The 23,281-nt window shown below is 23.7% G+C and overlaps 1 protein-coding gene across 3 annotated transcripts in view; it reads right to left on the reverse strand.

Moving 5' to 3' along the window:
* Positions 1-23,281, reverse strand: part of yrk (Yes-related kinase) — a 61,384-nt gene that overhangs the window by 8,387 nt on the left and 29,716 nt on the right. For 2 of the 3 annotated variants that reach the window (XM_087786395.1, XM_087786396.1), the window contains 5 exons: positions 23,013-23,168; positions 21,397-21,576; positions 13,547-13,623; positions 13,304-13,457; positions 13,058-13,189 (listed from right to left, as the gene is read on the reverse strand). In XM_087786395.1, coding sequence (XP_087642521.1) covers positions 13,058-13,189; positions 13,304-13,457; positions 13,547-13,623; positions 21,397-21,576; positions 23,013-23,168 — 699 coding nt within the window. The remainder of the gene's footprint in view (positions 1-13,057; positions 13,190-13,303; positions 13,458-13,546; positions 13,624-21,396; positions 21,577-23,012; positions 23,169-23,281) is intronic. The other variant, XM_087786394.1, reaches the window with a different exon arrangement.

The following is a 23,281-nucleotide window of genomic DNA, read 5'->3' on the forward strand; positions in this document are numbered from 1 at the left end:
GTCAAAAATTGTTTGATTATAGTTGAAAATAGTTTGATTATAGTTAAAAATTGGTTGATTAGAGTTAAAAATTGTTTGATTATAGTTGAAATGGTTTGATTAAAGTTGAAAATTGTTTGATTATAGTTGAAATTGTTATATTAAAGACAAAAATTGTTTGATTATAGTTAAAAATTGTTTGATTATAGTTGAAATGGTTTGATTATAGTTGAAAATAGTTTGATTATAGTTAAAAATTGTTTGATTATAGTTGAAATTGTTGATTATAGTTGAAATTGTTTGATTAAAGTTGAAAATTGTTTGATTATAGTTGAAAATAGTTTGATTATAGTTGAAAATTGTTTGATTATAGTTTAAAAAAAGTTCGATTTTAGTTAAAAATAGTTCGATTTAAGTAAAATTGTTTGATTAAAGTTAAAAATAGTTTGATTATAGTTAAAAAATTGTTTGATTATAGTTGAAAATAGTTTGATTTTAGTTAAAAATAGTTCGATTTTAGTAAAATTGTTTGATTAAAGTTAAAAAAGTTTGATTAAATTCGAAAATAGTTTGATTATAGTTAAAAAATTGTTTGATTATAGTTGAAAATAGTTTGATTTTAGTTAAAAATAGTTCGATTTTAGTAAAATTGTTTGATTAAAGTTAAAAAATAGTTTGATTTTAGTTAAATTGTTTGGTTATAGTTGAAAATAGTTTGATTATAGTTAAAAATTGTTTGATTATAGTTGAAAATAGTTTGATTATAGTTAAAAATTGTTTGATTATAGTTGAAATTGTTTGATTAAAGTCGAAAATTGTTTGATTATAGTTAAAAAATAGTTTGATTAAAGTTAAAAATTGTTTGATTATAGTTGAAAATAGTTTGATTAAAGTTAAAAATTGTTATATTATAGTTGAAAATGTTTTGATTATAGTTGAAAATGTTTTGATTATAGTTGAAAATTGTTTGATTATAGTTGAAAATTGTTTGATTAAAGTTAAAAATTGTTTGATTATAGTTGAAAATTGTTTGATTAAAGTTAAAAATTGTTTGATTAAAGTTAAAAATTGTTTGATTATAGTTAAAAATAGTTTGAATTTAGTTGAAAATTGTTTGATTAAAGTTAAAAATTGTTATATTATAGTTGAAAATGTTTTGATTATAGTTGAAAATGTTTTGATTATAGTTGAAAATTGTTTGATTATAGTTGAAAATTGTTTAATTAAAGTTAAAAATTGTTTGATTATAGTTGAAAATTGTTTGATTAAAGTTAAAAATTGTTTGATTAAAGTTAAAAATTGTTTGATTATAGTTGAAAATTGTTTGATTAAAGTTAAAAATTGTTTGATTAAAGTTAAAAATTGTTTGATTATAGTTAAAAATAGTTTGATTTTAGTTAAAAATAGTTCGATTTTAGTTAAAAATAGTTCGATTTTAGTTAAATTGTTTGATTATAGTTGAAATTGTTTGATTATAGTTGAAAATTGTTTGATTATAGTTGAAATTGTTTGATTAAAGTCAAAAATAGTTTGATTATAGTTGAAAATAGTTTGATTATAGTTGAAAATAGTTTGATTATAGTTAAAAATTGTTTGATTATAGTTGAAATTGTTTGATTAAAGTCAAAAATTGTTTGATTATAGTTGAAAATAGTTTGATTATAGTTAAAAATTGTTTGATTATAGTTGAAATGGTTTGATTAAAGTTGAAAATTGTTTGATTAAAGTTGAAAATTGTTTGATTATAGTTGAAATTGTTTGATTAAAGACAAAAATTGTTTGATTATAGTTAAAAATTGTTTGATTATAGTTGAAAATAGTTTGATTATAGTTGAAAATTGTTTGATTATAGTTAAAAAAAAGTTCGATTTTAGTTAAAAATAGTTCGATTTTAGTAAAATTGTTTGATTAAAGTTAAAAATAGTTTGATTATAGTTAAAAAATTGTTTGATTATAGTTGAAATTGTTTGATTAAAGTTGAAAATAGTTTGATTAAAGTTGAAAATTGTTTGATTATAGTTGAAAATAGTTTGATTATAGTTGAAAATTGTTTGATTATAGTTAAAAAAAAGTTCGATTTTAGTTAAAAATAGTTCGATTTTAGTAAAATTGTTTGATTAAAGTTAAAAATAGTTTGATTATAGTAAAAAATGTTTGATTATAGTTGAAAATAGTTTGATTTTAGTTAAAAATAGTTCTATTTTAGTAAAATTGTTTGATTAAAGTTAAAAAAGTTTGATTAAAGTCGAAAATAGTTTGATTATAGTTAAAAAATTGTTTGATTATAGTTGAAAATAGTTTGATTTTAGTTAAAAATAGTTCGATTTTAGTAAAATTGTTTGATTCAAGTTAAAAAATAGTTTGATTTTAGTTAAATTGTTTGGTTACAGTTGAAAATAGTTTGATTATAGTTAAAAATTGTTTGATTATAGTTGAAATTGTTCGATTAAAGTTGAAAATTGTTTGATTATAGTTGAAAATTGTTTGATTATAGTTGAAAATTGTTTGATTAAAGTTGAAAATTGTTTGATTATAGTTGAAAATTGTTTGATTATAGTTGAAAATTGTTTGATTATAGTTGAAAATAGTTTGATTATAGTTGAAAATTGTTTGATTAAAGTCGAAAATTGTTTGATTATAGTTAAAAAATAGTTCGATTTTAGTTAAATTGTTTGATTAAAGTTGAAAATTGTTTGATTAAAGTTAAAAAATTGTTTGATTAAAGTTAAAAAAAGTTTGATTATAGTTGAAAATAGTTTGATTACAGTTAAAAATTGTTTGATTATAGTTGAAAATTGTTTGATTATAGTTAAAAATTGTTTGATTACAGTTGAAAATAGTTTGATTATAGTTAAAAATTGTTTGATTATAGTTGAAAATTGTTTGATTAAAGTTAAAAATAGTTTGATTAAAGTTGAAAATAGTTTGATTAAAGTTGAAAATAGTTTGATTATAGTTTAAAATAGTTTGATTAAAGTTAAAAATAGTTTGATTAAAGTTGAAAATAGTTTGATTTTAGTTAAAAATAGTTTGATTTTAGTAAAATTGTTTGATTAAAGTTAAAAATTGTTTGATTAAAGTCGAAAATAGTTTGATTATAGTTAAAAAATAGTTCGATTTTAGTTCAATTGTTTGATTAAAGTTGAAAACTATTTGATTATAGTTGAAAATTGTTTGATATTAGTTTTAAAAAGTTTGATTACAGTTGAAAATTGTTTGATATTAGTTTTAAAAAGTTTGATTATAGTTAAAAATTGTTTGATTATAGTTGAAAAAGTTTGATTTTAGTTAAAAATAGTTTCATTATAGTTGAAATTGTTTGATTAAAGTTAAAAATAGTTTGATTATAGTTTAAAATAGTTTGATTTTAGTTAAAAATAGTTCGATTTTAGTAAAATTGTTTGATTAAAGTTAAAAATAGTTTGATTATAGTTAAAAATAGTTTGATTAAAGTTGAAAACTATTTGATTATAGTTGAAAATAGTTTGATTATAATTGAAAATTGTTTGATATTAGTTTTAAAAAGTTTGATTATAGTTACATTTTTTGATTATAGTTGAAAATTGTTTGATTATAGTTGAAAATAGTTTGATTTTAGTTAAAAATAGTTCGATTTTAGTAAAATTGTTTGATTAAAGTTAAAAATTGTTTGATTATAGTTGAAAATAGTTTGATTTTAGTTAAAAATAGTTCGATTTTAGTTAAATTGTTTGATTATAGTTGAAAATTGTTTGATTATAGTTGAAATTGTTTGATTATAGTTAAAAATTGTTTGATTATAGTTGAAAATAGTTTGATTATAGTTGAAAATTGTTTGATTATAGTTGAAATTGTTTGATTAAAGTCAAAAATAGTTTGATTATAGTTGAAAATAGTTTGATTATAGTTGAAATTGTTTGATTAAAGTCAAAAAGTAGTTTGATTATAGTTAAAAATTGTTTGATTAGAGTTAAAAATTGTTTGATTATAGTTGAAAATTGTTTGATTATAGTTAAAAATTGTTTGATTATAGTTGAAATGGTTTGATTAAAGTTGAAAATTGTTTGATTAAAGTTGAAAATTGTTTGATTATAGTTGAAAATTGTTTGATTAAAGACAAAAATTGTTTGATTATAGTTAAAAATTGTTTGATTATAGTTGAAAATAGTTTGATTATAGTTAAAAATTGTTTGATTATAGTTGAAATTGTTTGATTATAGTTGAAATTGTTTGATTCAAGTTGAAAATTGTTTGATTATAGTTGAAAATAGTTTGATTATAGTTGAAAATTGTTTGATTATAGTTTAAAAAAAGTTCGATTTTAGTTAAAAATAGTTCGATTTTAGAAAAATAGTTTGATTAAAGTTAAAAATAGTTTGATTATAGTTAAAAAATTGTTTGATTATAGTTGAAAATAGTTTGATTTTAGTTAAAAATAGTTCGATTTTATTAAAATTGTTTGATTAAAGTTAAAAAATAGTTTGATTTTAGTTTAAAATAGTTTGATTTTAGTTAAAAATAGTTCGATTTTAGTAAAATTGTTTGATTAAAGTTAAAAATAGTTTGATTATAGTTAAAAATAGTTTGATTATAGTTGAAAACTATTTGATTATAGTTGAAAATAGTTTGATTATAATTGAAAATTGTTTGATATTAGTTTTAAAAAGTTTGATTATAGTTACATTTTTTGATTATAGTTGAAAATTGTTTGATTATAGTTGAAAATAGTTTGATTTTAGTTAAAAATAGTTCGATTTTAGTAAAATTGTTTGATTAAAGTTAAAAATTGTTTGATTATAGTTGAAAATAGTTTGATTTTAGTTAAAAATAGTTCGATTTTAGTTAAATTGTTTGATTATAGTTGAAAATTGTTTGATTATAGTTGAAATTGTTTGATTATAGTTAAAAATTGTTTGATTATAGTTGAAAATAGTTTGATTATAGTTGAAAATTGTTTGATTATAGTTGAAATTGTTTGATTAAAGTCAAAAATAGTTTGATTATAGTTGAAAATAGTTTGATTATAGTTGAAATTGTTTGATTAAAGTCAAAAATAGTTTGATTATAGTTGAAAATAGTTTGATTATAGTTGAAAATTGTTTGATTATAGTTGAAATTGTTTGATTAAAGTCAAAAATAGTTTGATTATAGTTGAAAATAGTTTGATTATAGTTGAAATTGTTTGATTAAAGTCAAAAATAGTTTGATTATAGTTAAAAATTGTTTGATTAGAGTTAAAAATTGTTTGATTATAGTTGAAAATTGTTTGATTATAGTTAAAAATTGTTTGATTATAGTTGAAATGGTTTGATTAAAGTTGGAAATTTTTTGATTAAAGTTGAAAATTGTTTGATTATAGTTGAAAATTGTTTGATTAAAGACAAAAATTGTTTGATTATAGTTAAAAATTGTTTGATTATAGTTGAAAATAGTTTGATTATAGTTAAAAATTGTTTGATTATAGTTGAAATTGTTTGATTATAGTTGAAATTGTTTGATTCAAGTTGAAAATTGTTTGATTATAGTTGAAAATAGTTTGATTATAGTTGAAAATTGTTTGATTATAGTTTAAAAAAAGTTCGATTTTAGTTAAAAATAGTTCGATTTTAGAAAAATAGTTTGATTAAAGTTAAAAATAGTTTGATTATAGTTAAAAAATTGTTTGATTATAGTTGAAAATAGTTTGATTTTAGTTAAAAATAGTTCGATTTTATTAAAATTGTTTGATTATAGTTAAAAAATAGTTTGATTTTAGTTAAATTGTTTGGTTACAGTTGAAAATAGTTTGATTATAGTTAAAAATTGTTTGATTATAGTTGAAATTGTTTGATTAAAGTTGAAAATTGTTTGATTACAGTTGAAAATTGTTTGATTATAGTTGAAAATTGTTTGATTATAGTTGAAAATTGTTTGATTAAAGTTAAAAATTGTTTGATTTTAGTTAAATTGTTTGATTAAAGTTGAAAATAGTTTGATTATAGTTGAAAATTGTTTGATTAAAGTCGAAAATAGCTTGATTATAGTTAAAAATAGTTCGATTTTATTAAAATTGTTTGATTAAAGTTAAAAAATAGTTTGATTTTAGTTAAATAGTTTGATTGAAGTTGAAAATTGTTTGATTATAGTTAAAAAATGTTTGATTATTGTTGAAATTATTTGATTAAAGTCGAAAATTGTTTGATTATAGTTAAAAAATAGTTTGATTTTAGTTAAATTGTTTGGTTACAGTTGAAAATTGTTTGATTATAGTTAAAAATTGTTTGATTATAGTTGAAATTGTTTGATTAAAGTTGAAAATTGTTTGATTACAGTTGAAAATTGTTTGATTATAGTTGAAAATTGTTTGATTATAGTTGAAATTGTTTGATTCAAGTTGAAAATTGTTTGATTATAGTTGAAAATAGTTTGATTATAGTTGAAAATTGTTTGATTATAGTTTAAAAAAAGTTCGATTTTAGTTAAAAATAGTTCGATTTTAGAAAAATAGTTTGATTAAAGTTAAAAATAGTTTGATTATAGTTAAAAAATTGTTTGATTATAGTTGAAAATAGTTTGATTTTAGTTAAAAATAGTTCGATTTTATTAAAATTGTTTGATTAAAGTTAAAAAATAGTTTGATTTTAGTTTAAAATAGTTTGATTTTAGTTAAAAATAGTTCGATTTTAGTAAAATTGTTTGATTAAAGTTAAAAATAGTTTGATTATAGTTAAAAATAGTTTGATTATAGTTGAAAACTATTTGATTATAGTTGAAAATAGTTTGATTATAATTGAAAATTGTTTGATATTAGTTTTAAAAAGTTTGATTATAGTTACATTTTTTGATTATAGTTGAAAATTGTTTGATTATAGTTGAAAATAGTTTGATTTTAGTTAAAAATAGTTCGATTTTAGTAAAATTGTTTGATTAAAGTTAAAAATTGTTTGATTATAGTTGAAAATAGTTTGATTTTAGTTAAAAATAGTTCGATTTTAGTTAAATTGTTTGATTATAGTTGAAAATTGTTTGATTATAGTTGAAATTGTTTGATTATAGTTAAAAATTGTTTGATTATAGTTGAAAATAGTTTGATTATAGTTGAAAATTGTTTGATTATAGTTGAAATTGTTTGATTAAAGTCAAAAATAGTTTGATTATAGTTGAAAATAGTTTGATTATAGTTGAAATTGTTTGATTAAAGTCAAAAATAGTTTGATTATAGTTGAAAATAGTTTGATTATAGTTGAAAATTGTTTGATTATAGTTGAAATTGTTTGATTAAAGTCAAAAATAGTTTGATTATAGTTGAAAATAGTTTGATTATAGTTGAAATTGTTTGATTAAAGTCAAAAATAGTTTGATTATAGTTAAAAATTGTTTGATTAGAGTTAAAAATTGTTTGATTATAGTTGAAAATTGTTTGATTATAGTTAAAAATTGTTTGATTATAGTTGAAATGGTTTGATTAAAGTTGGAAATTTTTTGATTAAAGTTGAAAATTGTTTGATTATAGTTGAAAATTGTTTGATTAAAGACAAAAATTGTTTGATTATAGTTAAAAATTGTTTGATTATAGTTGAAAATAGTTTGATTATAGTTAAAAATTGTTTGATTATAGTTGAAATTGTTTGATTATAGTTGAAATTGTTTGATTCAAGTTGAAAATTGTTTGATTATAGTTGAAAATAGTTTGATTATAGTTGAAAATTGTTTGATTATAGTTTAAAAAAAGTTCGATTTTAGTTAAAAATAGTTCGATTTTAGAAAAATAGTTTGATTAAAGTTAAAAATAGTTTGATTATAGTTAAAAAATTGTTTGATTATAGTTGAAAATAGTTTGATTTTAGTTAAAAATAGTTCGATTTTATTAAAATTGTTTGATTATAGTTAAAAAATAGTTTGATTTTAGTTAAATTGTTTGGTTACAGTTGAAAATAGTTTGATTATAGTTAAAAATTGTTTGATTATAGTTGAAATTGTTTGATTAAAGTTGAAAATTGTTTGATTACAGTTGAAAATTGTTTGATTATAGTTGAAAATTGTTTGATTATAGTTGAAAATTGTTTGATTAAAGTTAAAAATTGTTTGATTTTAGTTAAATTGTTTGATTAAAGTTGAAAATAGTTTGATTATAGTTGAAAATTGTTTGATTAAAGTCGAAAATAGTTTGATTATAGTTAAAAATAGTTCGATTTTATTAAAATTGTTTGATTAAAGTTAAAAAATAGTTTGATTTTAGTTAAATAGTTTGATTGAAGTTGAAAATTGTTTGATTATAGTTAAAAAATGTTTGATTATTGTTGAAATTATTTGATTAAAGTCGAAAATTGTTTGATTATAGTTAAAAAATAGTTTGATTTTAGTTAAATTGTTTGGTTACAGTTGAAAATTGTTTGATTATAGTTAAAAATTGTTTGATTATAGTTGAAATTGTTTGATTAAAGTTGAAAATTGTTTGATTACAGTTGAAAATTGTTTGATTATAGTTGAAAATTGTTTGATTATAGTTGAAAATTGTTTGATTAAAGTTAAAAATTGTTTGATTTTAGTTAAATTGTTTGATTAAAGTTGAAAATAGTTTGATTATAGTTGAAAATTGTTTGATTAAAGTCGAAAATAGTTTGATTATAGTTAAAAATAGTTTGATTTTAGTTAAATTGTTTGATTAAAGTTGAAAATTGTTTGATTATAGTTAAAAAATAGTTCGATTTTAGTAAAATTGTTTGATTAAAGTTGAAAATTGTTTGATTATAGTTAAAAAATAGTTCGATTTTAGTTAAATTGTTTGATTAAAGTTGAAAATTGTTTGATTAAAGTCGAAAATTGTTTGATTATAGTTGAAAATAGTTTGATTATAGTTAAAAATAGTTTGATTATAGTTGAAAATTGTTTGATTAAAGTTAAAAATAGTTTGATTAAAGTTGAAAATAGTTTGATTAAAGTTAAAAATAGTTTGATTAAAGTTGAAAATAGTTTGATTAAAGTTAAAAATTGTTTGATTAAAGTTGAAAATAGTTTGATTAAAGTTGAAAATAGTTTGATTATAGTTAAAAATTGTTTGATTATAGTTGAAAATTGTTTGATTAAAGTTAAAAATTGTTTGATTATAGTTGAAAATTGTTTGATTAAAGTTAAAAATAGTTTGATTAAAGTTGAAAATAGTTTGATTAAAGTTGAAAATAGTTTGATTATAGTTAAAAATTGTTTGATTATAGTTGAAAATTGTTTGATTAAAGTTAAAAATAGTTTGATTAAAGTTGAAAATAGTTTGATTTTAGTTAAAAATAGTTTGATTTTAGTAAAATTGTTTGATTAAAGTTAAAAATTGTTTGATTAAAGTCGAAAATAGTTTGATTTTAGTTAAAAAATAGTTCGATTTTAGTTCAATTGTTTGATTAAAGTTGAAAACTATTTGATTATAGTTGAAAATTGTTTGATATTAGTTTTAAAAAGTTTGATTACAGTTGAAAATTGTTTGATATTAGTTTTAAAAAGTTTGATTATAGTTAAATTGTTTGATTATAGTTAAAAAATTGTTTGATTATAGTTGAAAAAGTTTGATTTTAGTTAAAAATAGTTTCATTATAGTTGAAATTGTTTGATTAAAGTTAAAAATAGTTTGATTATAGTTGAAAATAGTTTGATTTTAGTTAAAAATAGTTCGATTTTAGTAAAATTGTTTGATTAAAGTTAAAAATTGTTTGATTATAGTTAAAAATAGTTTGATTAAAGTTGAAAACTATTTGATTATAGTTGAAAATAGTTTGATTATAATTGAAAATTGTTTGATATTAGTTTTAAAAAGTTTGATTATAGTTACATTTTTCTATTATAGTTAAAAATTGTTTGATTACAGTTGAAAATTGTTTGATTATTGTTGAAAATTGTTTGATTAAAGTTGAAAATAGTTTGATTAAAGTTGAAAATAGTTTGATTATAGTTGGAAATTGATTGATTATAGTTGGAAATTGTTTGATATTAGTATTAAAAAGTTTGATTATAGTTAAATTGTTTGATTATAGTTGAAAATTGTTTGATTACAGTTGAAAATAGTTTGATTTTGGTTGAAATTGTTTGATTAAAGTTAAAAATAGTTTGATTATAGTTGAAAATAGTTCGATTTTAGTTCAATTGTTTGATTAAAGTTGAAAATTGTTTGATTAAAGTTGAAAATTGTTTGATTATAGTTGAAAATTGTTTGATTATAGTTGAAAATAGTTTGATTATAGTTTAAAATTGTTTGATTAAAGTTAAAAATAGTTTGATTATAGTTAAAAATTGTTGGATTATAGTTCAAAAAATTGTTTGATTATAGTTGAAAATATTTGATTATAGTTGAAAATAGTTTGATTTTAGTTGAAAATAGTTTGATTATAGTTGAAAATTGTTTGATTATAGTTGAAAATATTTGATTATAGTTGAAAATAGTTTGATTACAGTTGAAAATAGTTCGATTTTAGTTCAATTGTTTGATTATAGTTGAAAATTGTTTGATTAAAGTTGAAAATTGTTTGATAATATAGTTGAAAATTGTTTGATTATAGTTGAAAATTGTTTGATTATAGTTGAAAATTGTTTGATTAAAGTTAAAAATAGTTTGATTATAGTTAAAAATTGTTGGATTATAGTTGAAAATGGTTTTATTATAGTTGAAAAAGTTTGATTTTAGTTGAAAATAGTTCGATTTTAGTTAAACTGTTTGACTAAAGTTTAAAATTGTTTGATTAAAGTTGAAAATAGTTTGATTATAGTTGAAAATTGTTTGATTATAGTTGAAAATTGTTTGATTATAGTTGAAAATATTTGATTATAGTTGAAAATAGTTTGATTTTAGTTGAAAATAGTTTGATTATAGTTGAAAATTGTTTGATTATAGTTGAAAATATTTGATTATAGTTGAAAATAGTTTGATTATAGTTGAAAATTGTTTGATTAAAGTTAAAAATAGTTTGATTATAGTTAAAAATTGTAGGATTATAGTTGAAAATGGTTTTATTATAGTTGAAAAAGTTTGATTTTAGTTGAAAATAGTTCGATTTTAGTTAAACTGTTTGACTAAAGTTTAAAATTGTTTGATTAAAGTTGAAAATAGTTTGATTATAGTTGAAAATTGTTTGATTATAGTTGAAAATTGTTTGATTATAGTTGAAAATATTTGATTATAGTTAAAAAATAGTTTGATTTTAGTTGAAAATAGTTTGATTATAGTTGAAAATATTTGATTATAGTTGAAAATATTTGATTATAGTTGAAAATATTTGATTATAGTTAAAAATAGTTTGATTAAAGTTGAAAACTATTTGATTATAGTTGAAAATAGTTTGATTATAATTGAAAATTGTTTGATATTAGTTTTAAAAAGTTTGATTATAGTTACATTTTTTGATTATAGTTGAAAATTGTTTGATTATAGTTAAATTGTTTGATTATAGTTAAAAATTGTTTGATTACAGTTGAAAATTGTTTGATTATTGTTGAAAATTGTTTGATTAAAGTTGAAAATAGTTTGATTAAAGTTGAAAATAGTTTGATTATAGTTGGAAATTGTTTGATATTAGTATTAAAAAGTTTGATTATAATTAAATTGTTTGATTATAGTTGAAAATTGTTTGATTACAGTTGAAAATAGTTTGATTTTGGTTGAAATTGTTTGATTATAGTTGAAATTGTTTGATTAAAGTTAAAAATAGTTTGATTATAGTTGAAAATAGTTCGATTTTAGTTCAATTGTTTGATTAAAGTTGAAAATTGTTTGATTAAAGTTGAAAATTGTTTGATTATAGTTGAAAATTGTTTGATTATAGTTGAAAATAGTTTGATTATAGTTTAAAATTGTTTGATTAAAGTTAAAAATAGTTTGATTATAGTTAAAAATTGTTGGATTATAGTTGAAAATTGTTTGATTATAGTTGAAAATATTTGATTATAGTTGAAAATAGTTTGATTTTAGTTGAAAATAGTTTGATTATAGTTGAAAATTGTTTGATTATAGTTGAAAATATTTGATTATAGTTGAAAATAGTTTGATTACAGTTGAAAATAGTTCGATTTTAGTTCAATTGTTTGATTATAGTTGAAAATTGTTTGATTAAAGTTGAAAATTGTTTGATAATATAGTTGAAAATTGTTTGATTATAGTTGAAAATTGTTTGATTAAAGTTAAAAATAGTTTGATTATAGTTAAAAATTGTTGGATTATAGTTGAAAATGGTTTTATTATAGTTGAAAAAGTTTGATTTTAGTTGAAAATAGTTCGATTTTAGTTAAACTGTTTGACTAAAGTTTAAAATTGTTTGATTAAAGTTGAAAATAGTTTGATTATAGTTGAAAATTGTTTGATTATAGTTGAAAATTGTTTGATTATAGTTGAAAATATTTGATTATAGTTGAAAATAGTTTGATTTTAGTTAAAAATAGTTTGATTATAGTTGAAAATTGTTTGATTATAGTTGAAAATATTTGATTATAGTTGAAAATAGTTTGATTATAGTTGAAAATTGTTTGATTAAAGTTAAAAATAGTTTGATTATAGTTAAAAATTGTTGGATTATAGTTGAAAATGGTTTTATTATAGTTGAAAAAGTTTGATTTTAGTTGAAAATAGTTCGATTTTAGTTAAACTGTTTGACTAAAGTTTAAAATTGTTTGATTAAAGTTGAAAATAGTTTGATTATAGTTGAATATTGTTTGATTATAGTTGAAAATTGTTTGATTATAGTTGAAAATATTTGATTATAGTTGAAAATATTTGATTATAGTTGAAAATATTTGATTATAGTTGAAAATATTTGATTACAGTTGAAAATATTTGATTATAGTTATATATTTCATTTCATTTCAATACTTATCTTTCAACTCTAACTATCTTTGATCTTCCAGTTGTAAGTATACTTAATGCACTTAATAAAACTTCAACACATTATCTTAATTCAAATAGATTAATCTCGATCACTTCTTCACTCTTTCAGATCTGATCTGCTAGCTTAGTGAATCAGGTGACATCTGTGGTCCGGCCCACCGACTGTGACTGTTATATAAGACTTTCATTAACTTGAGCTGTTATTTTCTTCTTCTACAGAAGCCGGGGTGTTGTTGTGGGTGTGGGGGGTCGTCGGGGTACCTGGGTAGGGCACCCGTCCTTTGGTGATGAGCTCGGTCAGCAGGATCCCGAAGCTCCACACGTCCGACTTGATGGTGAAGCGTCCGTACAGCGCCGCTTCCGGAGCCGTCCACTTTATTGGGAACTTCGCCCCTGAAACCATGGCAACACAGAGGAGATGCATAATTGTGTAATTAGAGAAGGTTATTTATAAAAGTATAGGCACGGAGGCAGAAACTGTTAATCATCTCACACACACACACACACCTTGTCTGGCCGTGTACTCGTTGTCCTCGATGAGTCGAGCCAGACCGAAGTCAGCGATCTTGCAGACCAGGTTGTCTCCGACCAGGATGTTGGCGGCTCTCAGGTCGCGGTGGATGTAGTTCATCCTCTCGATGTACGCCATCCCAGCCGCAATCTGTGGCGAACAAAAGCGTGGGCTCAGAAGGTTGCGAGTTACGATCCTTGTTCAATCAAGGAGGGAGGACTGGCTGGGGGGGTCCTGACCTGAGCCGCCATGTCCACCAGCTGAGGCAGCTTCAGACTCTGACCCTCGCCGTCCTTCAGGAAGTCCAGCAAACTTCCTGGAAGAAGAAGATGAATCGCATTGATGTCATTTTATACACTTGTTTTATGATAGTTATTGATTTATGTTCGATTATTATTTTAAACTGTTTAAAACTAGTATTTAAGACACACGTCAATGTCTTTATAGCAACATTATGTGAGAATATCAGTGTCAGAATATTAAGTATTGATGTTTTAACATTTACAATGTTGACATTTTATAAGAATATATATATATAAATAATTTAAAAAAAAATGTAATTCGATAATTTCTATATTGCAAAATTCGTTTTTTTTTTTAAAAATAATGTAATCAAACAATTTTCAACTATAATCAAACTATTTTCAACTATAATCAAACTATTTTCAACTATAATCAAACAATTTTCAACTATAATCAAACAATTTTCAACTATAATCAAACAATTTTCAACTATAATCAAACAATTTTTAACTTTAATCAAACAATTTTCAACTATAATCAAACAATTTTCAACTATAATCAAACTATTTTCAACTATAATCAAACAATTTTTAACTTTAATCAAACAATTTTCAACTATAATCAAACAATTTTCAATATAATCAAACAATTTTCAACTATAATTAAACAATTTTCAACTATAATCAAACAATTTTCAACTATAATCAAACAATTTTAAACTATAATCAAACAATTTCCAACTATAATCAAACAATTTCCAACTATAATCAAACAATTTTAAACTATAATCAAACAATTATCAACTATAATCAAACAATTTCCAACTATAATCAAACAATTTTAAACTATAATCAAACAATTATCAACTATAATCAAACAATTTCCAACTATAATCAAACAATTTTCAACTATAATCAAACAATTATCAACTATAATCAAACAATTTTAAACTATAATCAAACAATTATCAACTATAATCAAACAATTTCCAACTATAATCAAACAATTTTCAACTATAATCAAACAATTTCCAACTATAATCAAACAATTTTCAACTATAATCAAACAATTTCCAACTATAATCAAACAATTATCAACTATAATCAAACAATTTTCAACTATAATCAAACAATTTTAAACTATAATCAAACAATTATCAACTATAATCAAACAATTTCCAACTATAATCAAACAATTTTCAACTATAATCAAACAATTTCCAACTATAATCAAACTATTTTCAACTATAATCAAACAATTTCCAACTATAATCAAACAATTTTCAACTATAATCAAACATTTTTCAACTATAATCAAACAATTTTCAACGGTAATCAAACAATTTTCAACTGTCTCTAGCAGCACAGGACATAATGACCGCTGCCATCTAGTGGCTGGAAGTTTAATTGCAATACAAAAATAACCAAACTCCGTGAATATTTGCATTTTAATTGCAAGAAAATGGAACGATTAATATTTATTTTATACACACTTTTATTGAAACATTAACTATAAAAAAAATGTAATAATAAAAATAAAAGTTATTTTAAAGCCAGAGAAATGTCGAATATTGATATCGTACATACAAGTCACAGTAAGTAAGTAAGTAAGTAATATTTATTACAGTGTTAAGATTGTGGATTTGATTAGTTCTGTTAATTTATTTTATTTACCACTTTAAGTTTATATTGTTTGTTGTTTATTTGGTTTTGTATTCAATGCTGTTCAGTGTTATTGTTGCTATTAAATATATATTATAGGTTAGGTAGAACTTTATTGATCCCTCAGGAGGTCTCCATCGGGAAATCGTTTTTTTCCAACTAGCCACAGCAAATACAGCAATTTTTCATAAAAAATAAATCAAAATAAAATAAGAACAAGATATGTGACCAATAATTAGAAAAGTGATTTTTGTGTGTCAGTCGATAAAAACAACAAAAATAATACAGTGTAAGTCGGTGGTTTGGGCACCGATTCTTGACGGAACCGACGGGGACCAGTAAACATATTGAAGTATTAAGTAAACAACAACTTTGCGGTTGTTTGGACTCGGTGTTCCGGGGTCCAGGACCACAAAAGGTCCGGCCAGGAGGAGCAGAGAGAAAATCCGCAGGATTGCTAGAGATTCTGGTCTACACCCTGCAGCCTCGCTCCAGGCCTGAGCTCTGATCTCAGAGTCCGAGCGAACGTCTGCTCGGCAACCAACGCCTCTCACCGCCGTTCCTTCACCAATTTGACTAATTAAGAAAAAAAGAAAAAAAAACAGGAGCCGGGGCGCCGAGAGGGTTGCCATGATGGAATGAAACCTGGTCTCACAGCAGGAGGTCTGAAGAAAAAGCTGTGGGACTTTTTTCAAATGAGGGTCGTGGTCGTCGGAGACACGAGGTCAGAGGACGACGGTCGGGTCTCGTCCACCGCGAGCCAGACTTGTGTGTCGTCGCTACAGTTTGAGGCAGAAGTTCGCCATTGCTGTTTCTGCTGCGTTGTCATGACAACTGAGGCTGCTGGGAGGGCTGGTAACTGGCAGATCCAGACAGGAAAAAAAAAAAAAAAAACTAGAATTATGTGTTTTGAAAGAGAAATAAAAATCCTTATAAGAGGTTTTTTTCTCACTCGACAGCCTCGTTTCGAACGTCCTTGATTCACGGCTGGAGTTTCACAGACGTTATGCAAACGAATGGAGGAATTATTATGGTTTTGATTTTCAGCATTATTTCGATCCTGTTTATAAAGGTGAAGATGAAACAACAACAACAGAGTGATTTGATCCTTTTAAAAAGATCATTATAATGACTAAACATTTTAAACTCATAGGAGTCTTTACATACAACGTCAGCTCTTTCTTTGCTTTATCCCAAGGTTGCAGTTCAGTGACGGTGATTCAAATAAAAACTGACATCAAATAAACATCATCTTCAGCAACTGATGCAGAGTCAATAAATGGTAATAACAACCATAATAACAACAAAGAATCATCCTAATAATAACTATTACAACGACAAATACAACAATAACTATAATAATAACCATCGCAACAACTACAATAATATCTATTATAATAACTATCACAACAACTACAACAATAACTATTATAATAACCATTGCGACAACTACAACCTTAACTATTATAATAACTATCACAACAACTACAACATTTACTATTATAATAACTATCTCAACAACTACAATAATATCTATTATAATAACTATCACAACAACTACAACATTAACTATTATAATAACCATCACAACAACTACAACAATAACTACTATAATAACTATCACAACAACTACAATAATATCTATTTAATAAGCATCGCAACAACTACAACAATAACTATTATAATAACTATCAAAACAACTACAACATTAACTATCATAATAACTATCACAACAACTACAATAATATCTATTTAATAAGCATCGCAACAACTACAACATTAACTATTATAATAACTATCACAACAACTACAACAATAACTGTTATAATAACCATCACAACAACTACAACAATAACTACTATAATAACTATCACAACAACTACAATAATATCTATTTAATAAGCGTCGCAACAACTACAACAATAACTGTTATAATAACTATCACAACAACTACAATAATATCTATTTAATAAGCATCGCAACAACTACAACAATAACTATTATAATTACTATCAAAACAACTACAACATTAACTTTTATAATAACTATCACAACAACTACAATAATATATATTTAATAAGCCTCGCAACAACTACAACATTAACTATTATAATAACTATCACAACAACTACAACAATAACTGTTATAATAACCATCACAACAACTACAACAATAACTACTATAATAACTATCACAACAACTACAATAATATCTATTTAATAAGCGTCGCAAAAACTACAACAATAACTGTTATGATAACCATCACAACAACTACAACAATAACTACTATAATAACTATCACAATAACTACAACATTAACTATTATAATAACTATAACAACAACTACAATAATATCTATTTAATAAGCATCGCAACAACTACAACATTAACTATTATAATAACCATCGCAACAACTACAATAATATCTATTATAATAACTATCACAACAACTACAACATTAACTATTATAATAACCATCGCAACAACTACAATAATATCTATTATAATAACCATCGCAACAACTACAATAATATCTATTTAATAACTATCACAACAACTACAACATTAACTATTATAATAACCATCGCAACAACTACAATAATATCTATTTAATAACTATCACAACAACTACAACAATAACTGTTATAATGACCATCGCAAAACAACTACAACAATAACTACTATAATAACTATCACAACAACTACAATAATATCTATTTAATAAGCGTCGCAACAACTACAACAATAACTACTATAATAACTATCACAACAACTACAATAATATCTATTTAATAATCGTCGCAACAACTACAACAATAACTGTTATAATAACCATCACAACAACTACAACAATAACTACTATAAGAACTATCACAACAACTACAATAATATCTATTTAATAAGCATCGCAACAACTACAACAATAACTACTATAATAACTATCACAACAACTACAATAATATCTATTTAATAATCGTCGCAACAACTACAACAATAACTGTTATAATAACCATCACAACAGCTACAACAATAACTACTATAATAACTATCACAACAACTACAATAATATCTATTTAATAAGCATCGCAACAACTACAACAATAACTATTATAATAACTATCACAACAACTACAATAATATCTATTTAAGAAGCATCGCAACAACTACAACAATAACTATTATAATAACTATCACAACAACTACAATAATATCTATTTAATAAGCGTCGCAACAACTACAACAATAACTGTTATAATAACCATCACAACAACTACAACAATAACTATTATAATAACTATCACAACAACTACAATAATATCTATTTAAGAAGCATCGCAACAACTACAACAATAACTATTATAATAACTATCACAACAACTACAATAATATCTATTTAATAAGCGTCGCAACAACTACAACAATAACTGTTATAATAACCATCACAACAACTACAACAATAACTACTATAATAACTATCACAACAACTATAATAATATCTATTTAATAAGCATCGCAACAACTACAACAATAACTATTATAATAACTATCACAACAACTACAATAATATCTATTTAATAAGCGTCGCAACAACTACAACAATAACTGTTATAATAACCATCACAACAACTACAACAATAACTACTATAATAACTATCACAACAACTATAATAATATCTATTTAATAAGCATCGCAACAACTACAACAATAACTATTATAATAACTATCACAACAACTACAATAATATCTATTTAATAAGCGTTGCAACAACTACAACAATAACTGTTATAATAACCATCACAACAACTACAACAATAACTACTATAATAACTATCACAACAACTACAATAATATCTATTTAATAAGCATCGCAAAAACTACAACAATAACTGTTATAATAACTATCACAACAACTACAATAATATCTATTTAATAAGCATCGCAACAACTACAACAATAACTATTATAATAACTATCACAACAACTACAACATTAACTATTATAATAACTATCACAACAACTACAATAATATCTATTTAATAAGCATCGCAACAACTACAACAATAACTGTTATAATAACCATCACAACAATAACTATCGCAACGACTACAACAATAACTATTATAATAACCATCACAACAACTACAACAATAACTATAATAATAACCATCGCAACAACTAGAACAATAACTATCGTAACAACTACAACATTAACTATTATAATAACCATTGCAACAACTACAATAATAACTATTATAATAACTACAACAATAACTATTATAATAACCATGACAACAATAACTATCGCAACGACTACAACAATAACTATTATAATAACCATCGATACAACTACAACAATAACTATCGCAACAACTACAACAATAACTATTATAATAACCATTGCAACAACTACAACAATAACTATTATAATAACTACAACAATAACTATTATAATAACCATGACAACAATAACTATCGCAACGACTACAACAATAACTATTATAATAACCATCGTATCAACTACAACAATAACTATCGCAACAACTACAACAATAACTATTATAATAACCATGACAACAATAACTATCGCAACGACTACAACAATAACTATTATAATAACCATCGTATCAACTACAACAATAACTATCGCAACGACTACAACAATAACTATTATAATAACCATCGTAACAACTACAACAATAAACATCGCAACAACTACAATAATAACTATTATAATAACCATCGCAACAACCACAACAATAACTATTATAATAACCATCGCAACAACTACAATAATAACTATTATAATAACCATCGCAACAACCACAACAATAACTATTATAATAACCATCGCAACAACTACAATAATAACTATTATAATAACCATCGCAACAACCACAACAATAACTATCGCAACAACTACAATAATAACTATTATAATAACCATCGCAACAACTACAATAATAACTATTATAATAACCATCGCAACAACCACAACAATAACTATCGCAACAACTACAATAATAACTATTATAATAACCATCGCAACAACTACAATAATAACTATCACAACAACGACCACAATATTACCCTAATATTAATAACAATTACAATTAGTATTAGTATAATAATGAAAACAACAACAATATATTACAATAAAACGAGATACAATTATGACAACTATGACAACGGTAATAACCATAACAACAACAGTGATGATAATAACAATTATGACAAGAACAAGAATAATAATAACATGACAGTAATAATAATAATAAGAAAATTACAAAATAAAATTATACAATTAAACGACAACACTAACAAAAAAAGACCACATTAATAATAGAATTATAACAACTACAACAACTTCGACAATAATAACCACGACAACAACAAGAATAATTATGCAATTACAAAAAATGAGAAAAGCAACAACCCTAATATTTATAACAATTACAACTGAAGAAAAATAATAAAAACATGAGTACTACAACAATAATTATAACAATCATTAAAAAGAATACATTTACATATAACAATACAACAAATAACGGTAATAACCGGAATAAAAACAACTATTATATTCAGACAACACTTATAATAATAAGAAAACTATAACTAAAATGCATCTAATTAAATAACAGAGATAAAAAAAAAACACCCCAATAATGATATCATTTTAACAACAATAATAATGACAACAAAAATAATAATTAAACAATTGTAACAATAATAACAATAAAAAAACAATCATATCTAGATCAACAATAATAATAATAATATAAAAACAATAATCTAATAATAATAATAATATAATAATATAATCATAATAATAATAAAATAATAATAATAATAACAATATCACCTATAATATAATATAATATAATATAACATAATATAATAATATAATATAATATAATATAATATAATATAATATAATATAATATAATATAATAATAATAATAATAATAATAATTATACTAATAATAATAATATACTGATCATTATAACCAAGACATAATAATATGAAGGAAACAAAGCATAAATTCTATGAGGGACATGAATGAAGCCTGTGGTCATAATGTTTTGGCATCAACAAATGTGTGGAGTGAGAAGAACATCATGACTCATGAAGTGTCTGACGATCTGAAGAAGGTCAAAGGTCATGTGTTTCCTCACAGCGTACCTTGGCTCATGAACTCGGTGATGATGTAAATGGGTTCCTCCGACACCACGGCGTAGAGCTGGACCAGCTTGTCGTGCCGAAGCCTCTTCATGATCTGAGCCTCCTCCAGGAACGCCTCGGGGGACATGGTCCCCGGCTTCAGGGTCTTCACCGCCACCTTGGTGGTGCCGTTCCACATCCCTGCCACACACACACACACACACACACACACACATGACACCCTGCTCACTGCAGGAGGAGAGCGAGCACGACCGGAGAGCCGGGTTACACATGCAGGTGATTGTTTTGAAGAACCTGGTGTTAGTTATGATGGAGGGAAGACGTGTCGACTACATGAGAGAAAATAAATGTTGTTTTTAAGCGTGGATTTATTTTTCTTCTATCACTCCATCCATCTCACTGTTAGCTTGATGCTACGTTTGAGCATTTTTCTTAATACCAACATGATATTGTTATATTTCACTTTAATTCATCTTATTTTAACTCAGTTCAGACGCCAGATGAAAACATGTTTTTAATAAAAAATAATATAATAATTTAAACACCTTGTTTGGCAGTTTTGACTCAAAATTGAAGAACCTTCGGATTAAACCAGTGAAAAATAAATAATATACAGTTTGTGTTTCACTTATTTCCATTAGTTTATAGGATTATTTGTTTGACTAAACTAGAGAAACTAAGAAAATAAAACACCCTTAACCCTTGTGTTATCTCAGGGTCAAGGTGACCCGAAGGCCCATACAACAAAAGTATTTGTGGGATCCCTTGTGTTTCTATTTCGAGTTTAATTATGGATATTTTGTATTTAAATGGAAGTATATCAGTGTCTTTAGAATATTGAATAGTGTTATTTAACATTTCAAATTTTTAAATGTGAATTATTTTATTGAATGTATTTTTAAGTAGCCTTTTGAATTCAATAAAAAAATGTTGTCAATTTTATATTGAATTTAAAAGGCTATGAATCGAAAAATGTAGAAATGAATTTTAGATTTATTGGAATTACAAAATCAAACTCTATGCAAAAAATTCAATCTTTTCTAAGAAGAAAATTCAATTCAATTTAAATTAAAAAAAGTAAAAACAAGTAAACCCTAATTCAGAAACTATTAACACAATTATTTAATAAAAATAAATTCTAGCTTTCAACATACATATTATTAAATTAATTTATTCACTAAAAAATCTTAAATGCTTTAAAAAAAAAAAATCACTTGAATAAAAGAATTCAACATGTGAAATGTAAATTAAATAGTTTAAATATTCCTATGTCACTGATATACTATCATGGATTTAAAATACACAGGAGCTAAAATCTTTCAGTTTTCTTAGTCGTGGTCTGAACACATTTTATATTTAATTAAACTTTCTTTAACAGTATCACATTAAATATTGATTTTCTTCATTTTTATTGTCAATGGAAGTCTCTTGAAGTATTTTTTCTCTTCGATAATCTAGTTTATTTGAATCTTCTCTTGTTCACTTGAACATCTTCACATGTCAAGAACATTGATTCAAGACAACATAACATAACGGTCCAGACTCCACACGTCTGAGCATCTGTGGACGCAGCAGCTGCCGGAGCATCAGACGGGGCCCGCGGGCGTCGCTCTCACCCATCCACACGTCCCCGAAGCAGCCGTGACCCAGTTTCCTCTGGAGGAACAGCGCCGACCGGGGAACCTCCCAGGCGTCCCTGCCCAGGCCGATGGTGAGGGGGGTGGAGTTAAGACAGGGCGTGGTCAGGTAGTAACACAGGCCGTCGTTACTTCCTGTTCGGCGAGGAAGCAGCCGAGGAGGGCGACGAGCAGGACAGGAGGGGTGATGGAAAGACAGAGGAGATGATGTCATGCACATGCAGATGATGAGGGTGACATGACGGCGA

This window comes from Callionymus lyra, chromosome 3 (assembly GCF_982586985.1).
Source record: "Callionymus lyra chromosome 3, fCalLyr1.hap1.1, whole genome shotgun sequence".
NCBI lineage: Eukaryota > Metazoa > Chordata > Actinopteri > Syngnathiformes > Callionymidae > Callionymus > Callionymus lyra.